This window comes from Pelodiscus sinensis, chromosome 8 (assembly GCF_049634645.1).
Source record: "Pelodiscus sinensis isolate JC-2024 chromosome 8, ASM4963464v1, whole genome shotgun sequence".
In the NCBI taxonomy this organism is placed as follows: domain Eukaryota; kingdom Metazoa; phylum Chordata; order Testudines; family Trionychidae; genus Pelodiscus; species Pelodiscus sinensis.
This window is the reverse complement of record NC_134718.1, coordinates 67,532,595-67,550,341: the sequence shown is the minus strand read 5'-3', so window position 1 is coordinate 67,550,341 and position 17,747 is coordinate 67,532,595. Positions and strand designations below refer to the sequence as shown.

The window sequence follows — 17,747 nt, the reverse complement described above, 5'->3', positions numbered from 1 at the left end:
GTTCCAGAAATTCATGCCAGTGTAGACACAGCCATGATGTATAAAGTCCTTTTGTAGGAAGCAAAGTTCAGTCCTGTCTCAAGTAGGAGATGGCTTAAACTAGGAATGTAAAATCCCAGTTAATCAGTTAACAACTGAAGCAGGATTCAGGCCAGGGCAGTTCATGGGCCGTGCACCCAGGCCTGCTCCAGATGAGAGCAGCATCTGTACGCAGGAGGCCCTGGCAAAACTAGAGGAGCCCCCTACCTGTTAACTAGAACAAGTATTACCCATTTAGGGTGATGGCACTGCTTAACCTTTCACATCCCTATTTTAAACTAGGCAAAATGGAGAATCAAAGAGACTTTGTCTGTTTTCCTCTTCACCTATTAACTGCCTTACCTTTATCTGATAGTACTTCAGCATTCTTTCAAGACTCAAGGGGAAGCCATGTTCCCCTTATCTGCAAAAACAGAGTCCTATGGCACCTTGAGACTATTAGTCTTTAAGGTGTCACAGGACTCCTCATTGTTTCTGCATTCCGCAGTAGGCCCTAGGGTGGGCTTAGCTAGTGCTCAAGCATTTTCACTTTCCCAAACAGCTCAGATTTTAACACTTTATTTAATAAAAGTTAAACATACAAAACTGAAATCAACACACTTTGTATTCATAAAAATCATTTTCTCCCATTAATAGGAAGAACCTTTTTCTATGCATGGATTCTACACTATCAGTTGCAGAGTTTAGCTAGAGTTGTAACTGATGGACATTTCCACCAATCAGTGCATTATCAATTGCTGACATGACCTGATCTAATTAACAAATTACAAAATGAGCTACATTAACATAATATACAAGGGGAACATGGTCAGGATTAATGAACAAGAAATACACTTGAATTATTTAATGGAGGAAATAAACAAAGTACTCTTGTTCATTAATTCAGCCCTAGATTTTACAAAAATATCTACATGTGTACAGGGCTATACATTAATTTGTTTTAAACACTTTATGGATTCAGAGGTGGTACCAGTACTGTAAGTGGGACAAGTAACATAGGAAAGCAATCACGTACAAAAGGCATGAGCTTTTACATGTGGTTACCTGGAAAAAAAACAAACAAACAAAAAACCTGAAAGGGCTCACTGACAGCATAGGGCTGAAACTGCATTGAACACTAGGGCTACAGCCAGGATTATAGCAAGGCAGAAACTTCAGACTAGCCTTTGCTCATTTACAACCAACTAAATAGGATCCAGGCATTCTTATTTAATGTGCTTCGGTTCTGTATAAATGGATGGAAAAAACCCACACAGGTTACTCAAGTTGGAGATTTACTGTACAGTTGTCATGTCCCATAACCAGACCATGGAACTCAGCTTTTGAGATCTTAGGATATAAATTTACCTAATACTTAAATCTTCACTTTTAAAGTGCAGTTTTACTCTGAACTTTGACTCTAAAAGTGTCATCTTATGGTTTCCTGGTTCTGTCTCAGTGATGTCCAGTTTAAATTTGCTCAGTATACATGTAAAGAGAGTCTTCCCCTTAATTTCCAGCCCTGTAAATTCAGTATGGAATTTCAAAGCAAAGTTGAATTGTTTCTAGCACAGGAATCATACTATTCATATCTATTCTGTGCACCTAATTCTGCCATCAGTTACAGCTGTACAAGCCTACTGTCTTCATTCAGTGAAACTGCAAGGGAGTAACTTAAGAATTTTATTAATTCCATTTTATATACAAACTATGATGGAATCCAGCTAACTTTCCCAGAGCTGTACTGGCTCTGTAGTGCTAGTGTAGTTTGTCACTAAAGCAAAGAGATAGTACTGTGAATACAGAGGGAATGAAAAGCTTTTAAAGGTGCCATTTTTACAGGGTCATTTTTCTGACCCTATCTTGCTAAAAATATCAAAGGAAGATTCTGGAGACTAGCATTTCAGGTAACTGCTGTTTCAGTATAACTGCCAACAGCAGCTCATGAAAACATTCGTCTGCTGAATTTTGCTTTAAGATGACTATAAAAAGTTTAGTAAAGATGAAGGGAGTCAAATGAATAGCTGTAGATTTCTTTAAGGCTCACATCAGCGGAAGCCAAGTAATGGTGACAAAATGAACTATTCACTACATGCCAACAAATAATTTACTTTTAGAAAAATATAATGATAAAAAGATAAGTGTAAAGCCCTGCAGAGATGACGTTTAGCTCCCTCCCCTCCATTACTGAGGCATCAAATGCCTGACGTTATATTTAGAGGTATCTTGATATTGTGTCATGGGTTTGTCTGCAATTCCACATGTTCCCACTCCGACTTTGCCTGTTACACTCTCAGGAGAAGCAAAAATACTCCTCTTTACCTGAGAAGGAAAACAAAGACACCATTCCTGATTAGTCAGTTCAAGCCACGTTCTTAACTGAGAATACAAGCATAGATTAATTCTGCAAACAACCCTCAACACTCCTGCTTTATAGACCTGCAGATTAACATACTTACTAAGGACACAGGAGGAGTCGGTGACAAAGGCAATGTTAGAACAAATTGCTGTTCTCTGACCATTCCTCTCAGTGAGCAATTATAGCCAATGCTCATGAATAAAAGCCTCATTCCTTACCATAAGACTGTGTGGTAAGTGCTGCAAAGGAACTGAAGTTTTAACACTCGCCCTGCAGACCTACATTGCTCCTGCGAGTATGGCAGGAAACCAGTGTGCAGCAATACAGCAACACTTCAGTCTCCCCCCTGCCCTCTCTGAAATACGGCTACTCAGCCAGGCACCTAGCGTGTGTAAATTTGTGAAATGGCTGCCAAGGTGGTCACACACAAGACATTCAGGCTCTCAGCTTTAGTGAACCCCAGTCTAGGCTGCCACAACACCAAGGCCCCAATGCTTCAGCCTAGGTAAACGTAAGCTCAGTTTCAGGAAGGCACATATCTCAGAACACCAAACCTACTTTTCACATTGAGGCTTGATTACTCAGCCCATTCACGGCATCAAGCTACCTGTTTATACTTACTCAGCTTTGCAGCTGGGTTGCCTCAGATTGTGAAGCTGAGGGATCTGCTCCCAAAGCATAGTCAGGGTATATTTTCCCCCATAACTACTAGGCTGGACTATTCCTTTTGCCAACTATTCACACACTAACAGTCCATACACACCTGGCCTTTTTTGTTTTTAGAATAGGCTCTGTTGTTGAACTGTTGCCACTTGACTTTCTGGTCCTCTCGCTCCTGTTCAAGTTCTTTGATTCTCTGGGCTTTTTTCAAAGCTTTCTTCTTTTTATATTCTCGTTGCTGGGCAATCATCTCTTTTCTGTAGGAAGAAAGGGTAGCCAATGATTAAGCCCTTGCCTCCATTTCCTCTTCATAAAACACTCTAAGGTACATTAAGTGTCAAGTAAGAAACTAAATATAACTATAAGCCATCAGGTGTGTAAAACAGGACTCTCAAATGAGTGATTATACAACCAAGCCAGGACTACGCATGCTAAAACACCACCACCAAGCTGTACTCCACAGCTGCAAGAGCAAAGCTGTGAAGTTATGTATTACACATGGGTACCATGGTGTCATAAGAGCCTCTTAAGCCTAGTTTCTTCTGCTGCCTGTACAGTACAAATGCTGTGTCTGATTCTAGAAAGAACAGTCATTTCTTCTGTAAAGCAGTCTATCAAGTGAGAATATCATTACAGCCTGGTAATTTTTATTGCTCCTGACTCTCATGATAAATATGTCTCAAGCAGGCCATTTCAAATAAAACTGGGGTTCTGAAACTGTGGGTCAGGACCCCAAGATGAGTTGCGACCCTGCTTTAACTAGGGTCACCGAGCTAATTTGCTGGGACCAGGGCCAAACCCCAGTCTAAGCACTTCCGCCCTGGGCAGAGTTTCAGGGTTCCTGTTTGGGGCTGAAGCTTTGGCTTTGCCTACCCTCCCAGAGTGGTGGGAGTCAGGCAGCTCAGGCCTCCACCCCCAGTCCTGTAGTAATTTATGTGGTCAAAAGGGGGTTGTGCTCATGCTGCAATGAAATTTGAGAACTCTTGAAACAAAACAACCCTCAAAGCTGGCACCCTGGTGATCTACCCGAGAAGAATGCCCTTGATCCAGGATTCCTACACTAAACAGGTGACAATCAGCAACTGTAGTGGGGATCAGGCACAGGGGAAAGGAGAAATGGTCTGAAGTAGATCATCCCCCTCGGGGAATCTGCAAAGAACTTGACAATACCCACATTTGTATTGGCTTTTCCGCAGAAGCTTTCTTTAATGCTGTGGAATCCTTTTTAGCGTGGGAGCAGTGCTGCAATAACAGCAGACTGAGGAGAGCATAACAGTGTGGCTCTAACAAAGAGGAACCAGGGAAAGGGACATGAGTTCTGGGGAGATAAGGCAGAAGCACAGGTTCCCTTAACAATGCAGATTACAGAGAATCTGTATGTGACAGAGACCAGATGTCAAATTTCTTCCAAAAGGGAGGGATTAAGCACCACCACAACCTCCCTGCCAATCCCTTTTTCAAAGATCATGTTGATGTCCCCAGTATGGTGATGATGATGATGTTCGTCCATCGTGTTCGAAGAGGACCTTGACATCTAACGAGTTGTGGGCTGTCCACAGTGTGTCCGCAGATGGCTGATAAGGCCAATGTGGGCACGAAATGTTCTGCCACATGTCGGGCAGACATGTGCAGGCACCACTGTTGCCGCGTTTGCAACTCTGGCTTTACCAGTATGGTAAGGCAAAGTCAGTACCCATGTTATGAGTTTCTCCTACAGCTTATCACAGGTTGGAAGAAGGACATAAGAGTATTGCTCCAGTACTTGGGTGTCCAAATAAACTGATTCCTCAAATATAGTTCTTCTATATGTTAGCTTCTTATCAGAAAGCTGTGAGTCAGGAACCTCTTGGTGCTAGCTGGCATGCAGCACAGAACACCTAGAATTTTACAGAGGTCTCCTGGGACAGATATATGCACAATAATGCACGCCACCTTACAGTGAAAAGTCTCTGTCAAGAGACCCTTGGCTTCCACAAACACCTCAAAACATAAGTACAGATAGTATTTGAAGTGTATCTGTGCTGAGAATTTTAATTTTTCTCTCCTATATATATATATATATATATTATACAGTTTTTCCTGCAGAGTGACAAAAAAAATGACATCATCAGGCTCTCTCAGCGAAACGAAAGTGGCCAGAGAGAGATGGATAGGTAAGCAGAGTGTGCAGCCCCCTAATATTCTTAAAGTTAATAACCAGAAGGTGACGTGTCTGACAGGTCCTTTTCAAGCAGGACGCGACAGACAAGGGATGTTTAAACATCTGAGTAGTTGATGGAATTTCCATCAACTACTCAGTAACGGGGGAACTGCAGAGCTGCAGTGGGATCAGCTCCCAGCCCTGGAAGCTAACCCCACTGTGGCTCTGCCTTTTAAATGTAGTAACAGCCACTAGGGATGTTAGTGACTAGTCAAATAGTGACCTGACTAGTCATTTCTCCCCACCACCCCACTGCCTCTATCAGAGAGAAGCAGCAAGCCAGGGGGAGTAGGAGCGGGTGCTGGGGAAAGCCAGTTTAAAAGCCGGTTCCCCACAGAACCATCTCCATGAGATGCGGGGCAGATGCTAGTAAAGATACCAGGCGCGAGCTGGGAATCAGCTGTCCTGGCTCGCACCCAGTCCCAGACACTACGCCTCTGCTTTAAAAGCATTTAAAAGGCAGAGGCACAGTGGGGGACCGGGTACAGGCTGGGAAACAGCTGTCAGAATGGCCACTCTTACTACATTTAAGAAGTAGAGGTGCAGCATCTGGGAGCAGGCACGAGCTGGGACAGTTGATTCCCAGCTTGTGTCCAGTACCCCGCTGCCTGCCTGCCCCCGTGGAAATGATGCTGGGGGGGAACCGGCTTTTAAGTAGTCACTCGACTACCCAATAACCATATGCTTATGCATATGCTTACTGGGTAGACAACTAGTCGACTAGCCACTTTACATCCCTATAACAGACATTATCTTTCTGTCTGGCCATGTGTGTATTAAGTACTGTATGTCTCTCAATGGATGACAGTTTCAATACTGAGCCAAATTAATCAAGAGAATGCAAAATCTTGAAGAGAATAAATAGCAGGTGTGAATCCTGTTTAGGAGTCAAGACAATGGATTCCTAGGGTATATTTGGGGGTGCAGAGGTTGAGCCTGGATCTTTCACAGAGAAGGTAAGCTAGCCAGATGTTTGTATTATGAACAAAGGGTTAGAGCCAAACCTGCTGTAAAGTGCTAGAAGAACTTGGGGTGAGCACTGACCTATAAGACAGGAAAAGCATCTAGTTAAGTCTAGGTTCTAGAATGTTTGTATGGTATATGTAACCATTTGTTACCACCTGGATCTCTCTACTCTGTTAAATAAAGTGTAACGTGTTTTTACTATAAACATATCAAAGTGCTTCGTGTTAAGCAGAACGATAATCTGAGATGTAGTAAAATGGGGCGCATTGCTTCTTTGGAAGTAGCAAATCTGTGAATTCTGCCAGCATCTACTGGAACAGGGACATGTTCAGGGCTGGAATATGCTTAGTGCTAACTTGAAGCTAAAGTGCAAAACCTGCCTAGGCTAAAAGGGAAGTGCTTGTGTAAATGCTGGAAAGCAGAATTGAACCTGGGACCTCCGGATCTTAGTACATGAGCCTCTATTGTATGGACTAAAAGCCAGCTGACTATTAGCTACAACCACAGGGCAGACTTACTATTTACTCTCTGTAAATGGTCTTGGTGCCACTAGGTGGGACAGTACACCACACCCAGAAGGCGTGTGATTTACACTTGTGTGGCCTGTGGCCAGTGAAGTGAGCTGACCAATGGCAGGCATAGACAAAGCTTCCTTGTGCTAAGGGAGGTGGGTGTCTCACAACCCTGAGGAATCTCACAAAGAATCAAAGCAACTTTACTTCTTGAAGCTATTTTTATATTCCGTCAAATGAAATCTTGTGTATGCAGCACTCAAACTACCAACTAGAAGCTCTGAAAAGCTCCTTCTAGATTACAGGCATCTACCATTTCTTTTATCAGTAATTTGTAATATACTTGAAAGTCAGCTCCCCGCATGCACCGGCTTCCAAGGAGAGGACTGCCGCCCCGCATGTAAACCACTGAAATTTTCAGCGGTTACACGGTTACTTACTTACACACATTTTAACATCCCTAATACAAATTATAAGGATCATCTCCAGCTTGCATTACTCTTGACCTGATCATGATTTTGAACTACAGTGATTGAAACTGGCCTCTTTGCTGGCAATGAAAGAATTCTATTTCTCTCACACATTCATATCCTTGATAAATAAGAAAACAGAACTGGTCCAGTAATGAGGTGCTTTTACCAGATTATGCTTCCTTAAGCAAACTCGAGCATCTATCTAGCCATTCACCAGACAAACATAACACACTTGGCTGGCCTGGTTCATTGTTAGTGTACACATCTTATGCAAGTCACTTACTTGGACATGGGTTTGTTGCCACTGTCCTCTTTTGCCTTTCTTCCCTCTTCTACAGGTTTGAGGTTGAGCAGAGGCGTGACTTCCGCATTGCCGTATCCAGCAAATGTGATTGCAGCAGTCCCATTCTCCTCATCTATCTCTTCAATCTCAGCTTCATAACACCTGTAAAGATATCATGGCTGTAAGCATGTGAGTAATGGCTTAATACTCAGCCCTACAACACCTACATTGTTATTCAGCTACTAACATTAAGTTAAGTACTTGCTACTAACGGCTTTTGTTTTTGAGGACAAAATACAAATCAAACTGAGAAGTTAATGTTCTTTAAGGACCTAAGTATACCAGTCCTGCACAAGAGCTTAACCTCACTAGCTGATCAAGGAATCAGTGACAGCTTTAAGGCTAATAGCTATTCAGGTGAGAAACACATTTTTGTGCAACTGCAAAGTTAAGAATCTGATTTTTCTCCTAGTTGGTGTGTCATGCAATATCAGATTTTAAAACTATGGCAATCTAATCAGGAATTTTCTGACAATGTGTTTTCCACCAGAATTCGTTTAAACTAAAACTGTTCATAGCAAGGGTGTTGGCTTATATTGGTGAGCAAATGATTAACCAATATACTTGGGCATACTGGTTAATCCAAGAGGGGGGCGGTGTTGGTGAGGAGCTAGTGACTGTGAAGGCTTTTAAGGTACAGAGTTGTGATTATTCTCACATAGGTGAGAAAATATTCCAGCCATCAATGCCTAGCAACAGAAGAAGTGTTTTCATTTTGGAACACAAACCATTTTCTACATGAAAATATCAATAATTCTGCATCAGCATACATATTTGGTTGTCCCTACAATAGCAGTTCCATTGTGCACAGATTCAACACTTTTCTAAGAGAAGGCAATAGGATATTGACTCAATCTGAACAGTTTGATTAGAAAAGATTCATAAATGTTTCCATGTTACATATTTTCTGAATTATAGTTTAGCCTTTATTTTGTATCATATTTCAAAGACTATAAAAATCACACTAAATTGAAGCAACCCCAGAAAATCTCAATAATATTAGCTGGGGGAGTCAAAACCAACTATTTTGGTACAGCATCACCAGAGCATGATACAGCCAAGTATCAAGCTCCTAAAGGTAGATTACAAAGCAATATTGCATCTCAACAGAGTTACAGTTCCTTTACAACTCTACAATGGTGTTCCAACTTAAATGCACAGATTTAAATTTCTCATTCATGACAATGATTAAATGTAAAATATATTAACATAATGGCAATTACACACCCCAGCACATGAGGCACTACGTAAAACTATTGTAATTTGTTTATAAAAGTGTACGCATTTTTTAAGTTGTATATATTTCTTTTGAGGGTGGTGACAAGAAAAGGTGTTTTCAGAATCACCAAATACCTCCTTCACTTGGTCTATAATGTGAACCTTCACTAAGGGCACGGCTACACAGCAGAGCAAAAGTCAAATTAAACTATACAACTTGAGCTATGTCAATTGTGTAGCTTAAGTCAAAATAGCTTAATTCGTCTTTTTGTGCTGTCTACACAGCAAGAAGTCAAAGGAAGAACACTATTCCGTTGACTTCCCTTACTCCTTGTGAAATGAGGGTTGCAGGAGTCAGAGTAAGAAGTCCTCCAGCTTGACATTATTTTGAAATAACGGCTTGCAGTGTAGATGCGCACTTTGTAATTTCGGAATAACGTTTGTTATTCCAAAATAACACTGCTGTGTAGACATAGCCTAAGAGAAAATGCAATACTTATTTGCTCTTTGCTATTCTGTTAGAATTACTCAAATGGGGCAGTTCAAGCAGAATGAAAATCTCTTACCATTGTATTGTATTATTTCATATAACTGTTAGAGAAGTTTGTTTTCTACACTTACTGTCCATCTTCACTCCATACTGCCATACATTTATCCCCAACCTTCCAAGAATGACTGGGTAGAGCAGAAGCAGAACTATCAGAACTTGCAAGGGCTTCTGAAGGTTGTGTTGAAAGAAGATCTTTGGTTAATTCTATTACTTCCTGGAAAAGGAAAAGGCAAAGAATATACTTTCAAACACCATTACTGTTCTTCATTTTTCCCCAAGTTAACAGATCTATTTTCTAGTGATTATATTAAACATGTATTTGATGTAAAGCATATTTCTGGCTATCTACTGCTAACTACAGTGTATTAGTCTCAGACATCACAGATGTAGAAGAATACCTCTCCACCCTTGGTCAACTTCCAAAATCCCCCAATGTTTCCTTTTAACATCAAATTCTTTATAGCTGAACTGCTTTTCCATAGCCACAGACAGAGTCAGCTATTCATGTGGAAACAATCCTGGATGCAACTCACTTTGCACATGTGTGCTGCATGTGCGTCTCAATTTTTGACCGAAGAGCACATGGCTGCAAAGGGGAATGAGCAACCAGTGTCACATTCACTGCTCAAAGGGAAGGCAAGAGCTAAAATTATTCAAAACTTTATAATTGATAAATGTGAATGTTTTGCTTTTCCGCCTTAACTGCAGTTTATTTTTCATTAAAAATGATTAGTTATCCCTGAAATTACACATTTCTTAACTGTTTTAGAATACTGCATATAGAATAAGCATACTCATAAGCACCTTTGAATGAGAGGTGATATTATTTCATTTCCTTTGAAAAAGTGGGGATTGACTGACCTGAAGTATCCAGAGATATTATGGGGAGAGGAGTGTCTCCCTTTTCAGGAAACTATCACTTAGGAAAGAACTTAGGAACATGCTTAATTGCCTTCCTGAAAAAAGATGGACTTAAGTGCTTTCCTCAATCAGGGCATCACAGCATGGAGTCATAAACCTAACAGAAATGACCTGAACAAGACAAATGACAGGAGGACAATATATATTTTTTTCTATTAATTGATCTGTAGTGCCTTAAAATACTATAGAGTGAAGTCTTAATTATTCACAGAGCAGATGCAACACAGTATACATCATGTGCTAGTCCAGCCCAGGCACAAGTATTCTTTGCAACTACTGACCGGGGGGTGATTTAAATAAAGAAATTATACTTGTGATGAGCCTTTCAAAATGCATTTCCACGTTAGCCTACAAAACAATATAAATCATGACTGTCAACATTCCTGACTCCAATGTTTTCCTTAGCAAAGATCCAAGATGAGAAGTACTTTTGGTAAATGCCACACCCTAAAAAAGATTTGAAAGGTCCCAAAAAGTACTCTACAATTGTGACAGACTCCCGTCTCACTTTTCTTAATAAATGGACTCAGCAACAAATCTAGACAGTGGGAAAAGAAGGCTGCAGGACCCAGCAGAGTTCCTCCCTCTACTCAGCAGAGATGAGAAAGAACAGCTGGAGCCTGACTCACTAACCCTCATTCATAAAGGGCCTTTAAAGAGAGGGCAAGCTCAAGGTAGAGAGGAGGCTGCTCTTCATTCCTCAAGAAGTTGAGGATTCCACTCAGGCAATTCCCACTGTTTTTCTTATGTATTTTTGTTTGAAGAGCTAGCACAGAGGCACAAAGGGTCTGACAACTGGATTCTCTTTTGTTTGTTCATACCTGAATCAATCAATTAGACCTCTCTTATGAGGTCTGGGGTTTGTTTTAAAAGACCCTCTAGTAATTTTGTAGCAGAGACTGGTACAGAGGATACGGACACAGCCTACCTTCACTGCTATCTTTATTTGCAGAATATTGTATATGGGCCAACAATGATTTTGATATTTAGAATATTTCATTTGAGGGAGCTCCTTAGAGTACATACCATTAATTACTTTTCCTTCCCCAGGTCTGAGCTCTAACACTGCTCCTTCACTCACAGAGCGGGTGGTAGTAGCAGTAATCTGCAAATCCAGGAAGCATCAGGGCTTGTGATATATGTATCAGCAGGTCAAATAAAATACAGCTGTGCACTGATTACCTGAAGGTAAGCTTTTCAGATATACAGAAACCACTGTAACTGGAGACAGTTGACTTACTCCTGCCTCCTTCCTAAATTGTTTCTATTAAAATAGTTTATTGTAGAACTAGAGTGAATATGCACACAGACTATTTAATCAAAGATTCTCGACTTCATCAACTGTTTAAATTATATAAACATAATTGTGGTAAAATCGCTGTATCTTAATACTAGATACAGCAACAGAAACTTGAACCATATACACCATGTCTTAAATTGGTTAGGGTTCCAATACATCTGTTTTGTTGTTCTAGCATATAGCATGCTAGTTAGAACACAACTGAAGTATTGCACATGGGAAGATTTCACATTACAGCAATAGATAATGAACCGGAGGGTGCAGAAAAGCACCATTAGATTTATGCAGGATTTCAAGGGTTAGGTAAACTAGCTTTGTAGAAATAAAAAGGGAATGGGAGGGAAAAGAATAATTCTATTCCATAAAACTCTTAAAGAAAGTAGCAAGCTGAAAAAACAGAAGGGCACCAACTGAAACTTAGAGGCAGCATTGAATGAGTTTCAAAAAAAGTTTATGTAAACAGAAAATAATGTGATACCCACTACCAAAGCAAGAAGAGAAGCTGCAACTGTCTCATGTATTCAGATGTCTGACAAGCGCTTACAGGCAGTGCCTGCAGTGTAGATAAACGGTCTCATGAACCACAGTAAAACAGCACTACAGAAATCTTTGAAGTCTGAATGGCTCATTTTTTAAAAGAAAGATTTGTGGGGAAGTTAAAATGTCCTGTTACTGCCTACTATAGCAAAACTGCTAATTAAGGTAGCCACATACAGTCAAATAAACTATACAGCGTGACTTATTACCAACTTCCTGTGACATGTTGATGCACCTGTAGACAGATTTCAGCATGCAGTGATCCATCCTGAGAGTGGCCTTTCACACAGGTCAAGTTGGAGCTCTGTATTGTGGAATGCATGGTTTTCCACGGCTTGTCACACTATATTACCTTGCTAGAAATCCCTCAGTATAGTAAAAGATGGGGAGCACATTATTTATATGAAAATATTTTGATCCAAGTTGAGAATGTTGTGTAGTGTTGATGGAGGAAATACTAAGAGAAAAGATTGTTTTGTATACATAACTGTTCATCTTTAGAACAAAGAGGAAGTAGCAAGTTGGACTTATTTTCCATTTTTAATAGTATGTGTAGAAAAGTTTTTGGGATGGAAATGAAAACATCTTTCCTATCCTGCACAGAGTTCTTTTATTTTCTTAGGCAAATTGTCCTTTCACTTCAATGATTTCCATACATCAAAGCGGATCTTTTATTGGTATTAGAAATATAAGTTTTGCTCTGCATTTTAAAAATAATCACGATTTTAAAAATCTGCAATCAAGTACATTCTGATTATACTACGAAATTCTCTGTGGGCATAAGGTCTCTATATTTAAAAGGAAATCAACAGTTTATTGTCTGAAGTCATTGATTTAGTGTTTGTTTTTTAGTTTTATTTTTGTTACCATTTTTTCCAGCAGCAGTTACTGAATGCTGCAGTGGGTAATTTTATCTACTTAAGTTTTGTGAATAACTTGGCTGCTTTGGTGCTCTCTTTTCATAGTAATAAAAATAAAGTAGTATTTTGTACCCATACTCTTAACATTTAAGAAAACATTAAGTGGAGGCACAATTATGTGCCAATGTTGTTGCCTGAAGTGATTAACACAGAAGTTTATGACTATAAAAAAGGCTTTTTAAATCAAATTGAAGGTGTTCATGCCATTGTTCAAAGTGATTCTAATGAGGACTTTTAATGGCTTTTAATCATCAACAAAAAATAACTTGTCATAAACTTAAGTTTCAAATGATAGCATATTTGACACTGCATGACAAATCTGGCATTCCTTACATACACAGCTTATTTCAGCTATCCTTATAGATGTAACTGAAAGTGCACACAATTAAATAATAAACAAATCAGCACCAAATTAATCAGCACAAATGTATGTGGAGAGATTTAATGCTCAGAATGGCCCAAAAGCTAGCAGCATATTGAGTGACAAATGGAAATAGTTATATAGTTTAAGTGTAGTATCCTATGACTTTATTTTAAAAATAAAGATGTTAAGTGGAGTTTAGATGTAAATTACAAGATTACATTTTGTAAATTTACTGGAGTATTATTCTAAAAACACAAAATGGCCACTGATGAAGATTGGAAATGGTTTTCTTTAGGGACCTCAAGAGACCAGGTGGGTCTGACCAGATAAGACAAGCAGGAGCCCATCCATGGGGTGGCCTGAGCTCCCCACAGACAGAAGCTACTGCCACGGACCAGTCTCTGTCTTCAGAAAACTCAGACCCCTACAAACAGGGGCTGCTGCCTCTGTATCAGTGACAGCAGTGCAGGGCAGCAGGCAGACAGTCTGCACAAGGACCTGGTTTTTAAACTGGCTCCCCTGGCGGACTGGCTCCCACCTGCCATCCCACACGCAGGGTGGCACCGGGGTTCCTTGGGAGGGGGCCATGAGAGCATTGGCAGCCCTCCCCAGGGGACTATCAAATAGTTGTGTAACTGCTGAGATTTCATGCAGTTAGATAACTATTCAATTACACAAGATCTAACAACCCTAGTTATCTTTGCACAATGTTTATAAAAGGTACAAAAATGTGTATTTTTAAAAACTATCCACATTTTTAATAGTTCTCTATCCAATTCTTTGGAAGCTAAAAGGGTTCTTTTAGCAAATTTTGTTCTTCTTCCATAGTGACCATACTGTTACACTGCCTTTCAACTAAGACATGATTTTTTTTTTTTTTTTTTACACTTCTTTTTTTGAGACACAATATTATTTAAGTATTTCAGCCAAAGCCTTGAACATCTCAAATAAGAGCTCCCTTTTCTTCTTGACAATGTGGTACTAACATATTTTCTAAAAACGAAAACCATACAGTGACTTTTAAAAAAGTATATAAAACAACATGAATGTTAATAGACTTAAAAAGACAAGACAAACTTTGGGACTGCAAACTGTACCCACTGTCTCTTTAGGCAATCTGATATCATAAAGCAAACCTTTAACTTACATTTTGGGATAACCCTGACAAATAATTATATTTCTTAAAGTGCAAATGCCCAGCAACAAACATGTGTCTGATTGAGAGAAAGTGATGGTATTTTGCTCACATTACTCAGGATAGAAAGATTTCGGTTTCTAATTCCCTCAGTCCTCACCTGTAAATCCTTTTTTAATTTTAGTAAGTCTTCATTTTCTCCATTCCCAGACAGAGCAGCCTCAACTTGCTGTAGCTGAGCTTTATAGCTAGCTAACTGTTTTGCAAGATCTTCTGACATCTGTAAGAGAAACTGACTTTAGAATAGAAAGAAATAAAACTGCTCTGAAACTCTTATAGTGACAAAATGGAACTTGCAAGTGGATTAAAAGGATATCACAGCTATCATTAAGGAACACCCAACATAATAATTTTTACAAATACACTATTTCAGTAGATAATCACACGCCTTGTCATACCCTGATCAAATTTGCTCAAAAAAGCAACAACAAAATCCTTGAATAATTTACAAATTGTGTGTATACAATAGTGAACACTACAGAAATGAGTAACACTGTCTTCAACACTTAGCATGTAATGATGCGTATCTTCAAACTATTCTCAAGTTCCAGGCACTATAATTTTTCTTTTCCACTTGTAAACAGCATCTTCATTCTCAGTCACTCTTGTCATTAGATTTGTGTACACGATTCTTATGTGAACCAATGAAATCAGCATCACTTAATGTTCCAAAATCTTGTTTTAACCTATATTTTATATAATGAAACACACTGCTGTTAAAGTTATTGTAATTTTAGCCTTTCTTTCTGTTTTCTACAGGGGGCAGCATGTAATGGAGACAAAACTGGACTCCTACAACTAGGGATTGACTGGTGAAGACTGTAAGCTCTTTGGGCCAGGGACAATCTATTTGCTATGTGTTTGTACACTACTCCATGACTAGGACTTCTAGATAACAGTCACAAAAAATGGAGAGGCTGACACTAACTTAAAACATACAAAATAAAGTATTTCTTCACACAATGCACAATCTGTGGAATTCCTTGACAGAGGGTTAGGTCAGGACTATACAGGGTTCAATAAAGAGCTAGATAAATTCATGGAGGATAGGTACATCAATGATTATTAGCCAGGAATGGCAGGAATTGTGTCCTTAGCATCTGTTTGTCAGAAGCTGGGAATGGGAATCGGGAATGGGAATCTCTGGGGCACCTGGCATTGGGCACTGTCTGAAAACAAGATACTAGGCTAGAGGGAACTTTGGTCTGACTCAATCTGGCCATTTTTATGCTAATTCATAAACCTGGAGCAGTGCAATTTTAATGAAATGCACCTTTCTCTACTATCACAAGTGATACTCATGCATGACAATTCACAGTATCTCCTTCCCAACCCAAGGACCAAGGTTAGGGGCTAGGGGAAGAGGTGGTAAATAGCAACTCTGGAAGGAAGACAGGAGAAAGGTTAAAGCGAGGCTCTGAGGAGAGGGGAGAAAGAGTATGGATGAGCAGGACCGTGTGGCAAGAGTCTGTGAAAGGAGCGGACAAGAGCACAGATGAGGACATGAGAGGTGGAATTAGAACCTGTGGAGTCCTACAGGAGGACAGAGAAACTTAAAAAACAACAAATGGTCTGGTAGCACTTTATAGACTAACAAAACATGCAGAGATGGTCTCATGAGCTTTCATGGGCACAGCCCACTTCTTCCGACGACCGGAGTTTTGAATTTAGGATGTGCAGACCCAAAATAAACGGGGGGGGGGGGGGGGGGGGCAAAAAAGGAAGGGTCCAGGAAACAAAGAGCAGAGGGAATAAAACGATCAAAGGGAAAAACAAGTAGGCAGAACTGGTAACCTAAAGGTGGGACTAGAGCCTGTGGAGGAGGGGCCAGCAGGAGTGACTAGGGATGGTGCTCGGCTAGGGCCAGCAGGAGGTGAATGGGGGCAGACAGGAGCATGGGGGGGTTAGGGCCGGGGTGGGGGGGCGGACAGGAGCATGGGGGGGTTAGGGCCGGGGTGGGGGGGGCACAGGAGCATGGGGGGGTTAGGGCCGGGGTGGGGGTGGGGGGGCGGACAGGAGCATGGGGGGGTTAAGGCCGGGGTGGGGGTGGGGGGGCGGACAGGAGCATGGGGGGGTTAGAGCCGGGGTGGGGGGGGGCAGACAGGAGCATGGGGGGGTTAGGGCCGGGGTGGGGGGGGGCGGACAGGAGCATGGGGGGGTTAGGGCCGGGGTGGGGGGGCGGACAGGAGCATGGGGGGGTTAGAGCCGGGGTGGGGGGGCGGACAGGAGCATGGGGGGGTTAGAGCCGGGGTGGGGGGGGGCAGACAGGAGCATGGGGGGGTTAGGGCCGGGGTGGGGGGGGGCGGACAGGAGCATGGGGGGGTTAGAGCCGGGGTGGGGGGGCGGACAGGAGCATGGGGGGGTTAGGGCCGGGGTGGGGGGGGGCGGACAGGAGCATGGGGGGGTTAGGGCCGGGGTGGGGGGGCGGACAGGAGCATGGGGGGGTTAGAGCCGGGGTGGGGGGGCGGACAGGAGCATGGGGGGGTTAGGGCCGGGGTGGGGGAGCGGACAGACGCACAGGGGTGGAGCTGGGGCCGGGGGGGGGGGGAATAGGGTGTATGGGGCAGGGGGGATGGGCTAGGGCCCGCGAGGGAGGGTGAGTGGGGGAGGGGCGCGGCTGAGGGGGCCGGCTGGGGCGGGCCTGAGGCGAGGGAGGGGGAAGGGTCCCACGATCCAGGCGCCAGGGGAGGAGAAGCGGGCGGGGCCGGCTCCCGGCTGCGCGGGAAGGACCCGTCGCCGCTTCCTCTCACCTTGGCCGGGGGCCGCTCCGCTCCGCTCCGCGCCGCGCTCGGTCCCGTCAGGCCTGGGCCGCTTTCTCCTCCCGGCGACACACGGAGCCAGCGGCCACCAACGCTCGCGAGACTTCCGGTGGTGGCGTGGGGAGGGGGGGAGGGAGAGCGGACAGGACGAATCAGTCACGTGCTCGCCGTTGGTCAAAGGGCACGAGACCGGGAAGGGGAGCGGCTGCGCGCAGCCACGTGACGACGACGCGGCGGTCGTTGTAGGCTGTGGGCGGGCAGCGAAGGGCGCGCGAGAGCTGGCTCATCCGGGCACTTTGGTGGCGTCGCCGGGTGAGGTAAAACGGCCCGCCCAGGAGCAGGGCCTGACGCCTCCCTCAGTGCAGCTGAGGGGCGGGGGGGGGATCTTCAGCCCCGTACCCGCGCTCGTTGCTAGGACCCAGGCGCTGAGAAAACGCGAGGGGCGGGGGACA

At 42.6% G+C, this 17,747-nt stretch overlaps 1 protein-coding gene across 2 annotated transcripts; it reads right to left on the bottom strand.

The window, feature by feature from the left end:
* Positions 1-583: 583 nt before the first annotated feature.
* On the bottom strand, positions 584-17,521 carry SMNDC1 (survival motor neuron domain containing 1). 2 transcript variants are annotated; one of them, XM_075935513.1, is made up of 6 exons: positions 17,287-17,521; positions 14,637-14,756; positions 9,371-9,513; positions 7,472-7,633; positions 3,141-3,294; positions 584-2,340 (listed from the first exon to the last, which is right to left on the bottom strand). In XM_075935513.1, the coding sequence occupies exons 2-6, from the start codon at positions 14,754-14,756 to the stop codon at positions 2,203-2,205; spliced, it is 717 nt and encodes a 238-aa protein (XP_075791628.1). In that variant the 5' UTR covers positions 17,287-17,521; the 3' UTR covers positions 584-2,202. The 2 variants fall into 2 exon arrangements, with proteins under 2 accessions (XP_075791628.1, XP_006135068.1); XM_006135006.4 differs by lacking the exon at positions 17,287-17,521 and adding an exon at positions 11,247-11,325 and having other exon boundaries at positions 14,637-14,762.
* Positions 17,522-17,747: the final 226 nt, after the last annotated feature.

Excerpts from the sequence above, each read along its gene's own strand:
- SMNDC1 (XM_075935513.1), bottom strand. The coding sequence starts at position 14,756 with ATGTCAGAAGATCTTGCAAAACAGTTAGCTAGCTATAAAGCTCAGCTA. Across the intron at positions 9,514-14,636 it reads AATTAAAAAAGGATTTACAG|GAAGTAATAGAATTAACCAA; the intron begins GTGAGGACTGAG and ends TTCCTTTTCCAG. Across the intron at positions 3,295-7,471 it reads GGCAACAAACCCATGTCCAA|AAAAGAGATGATTGCCCAGC; the intron begins GTAAGTGACTTG and ends TTCTTCCTACAG.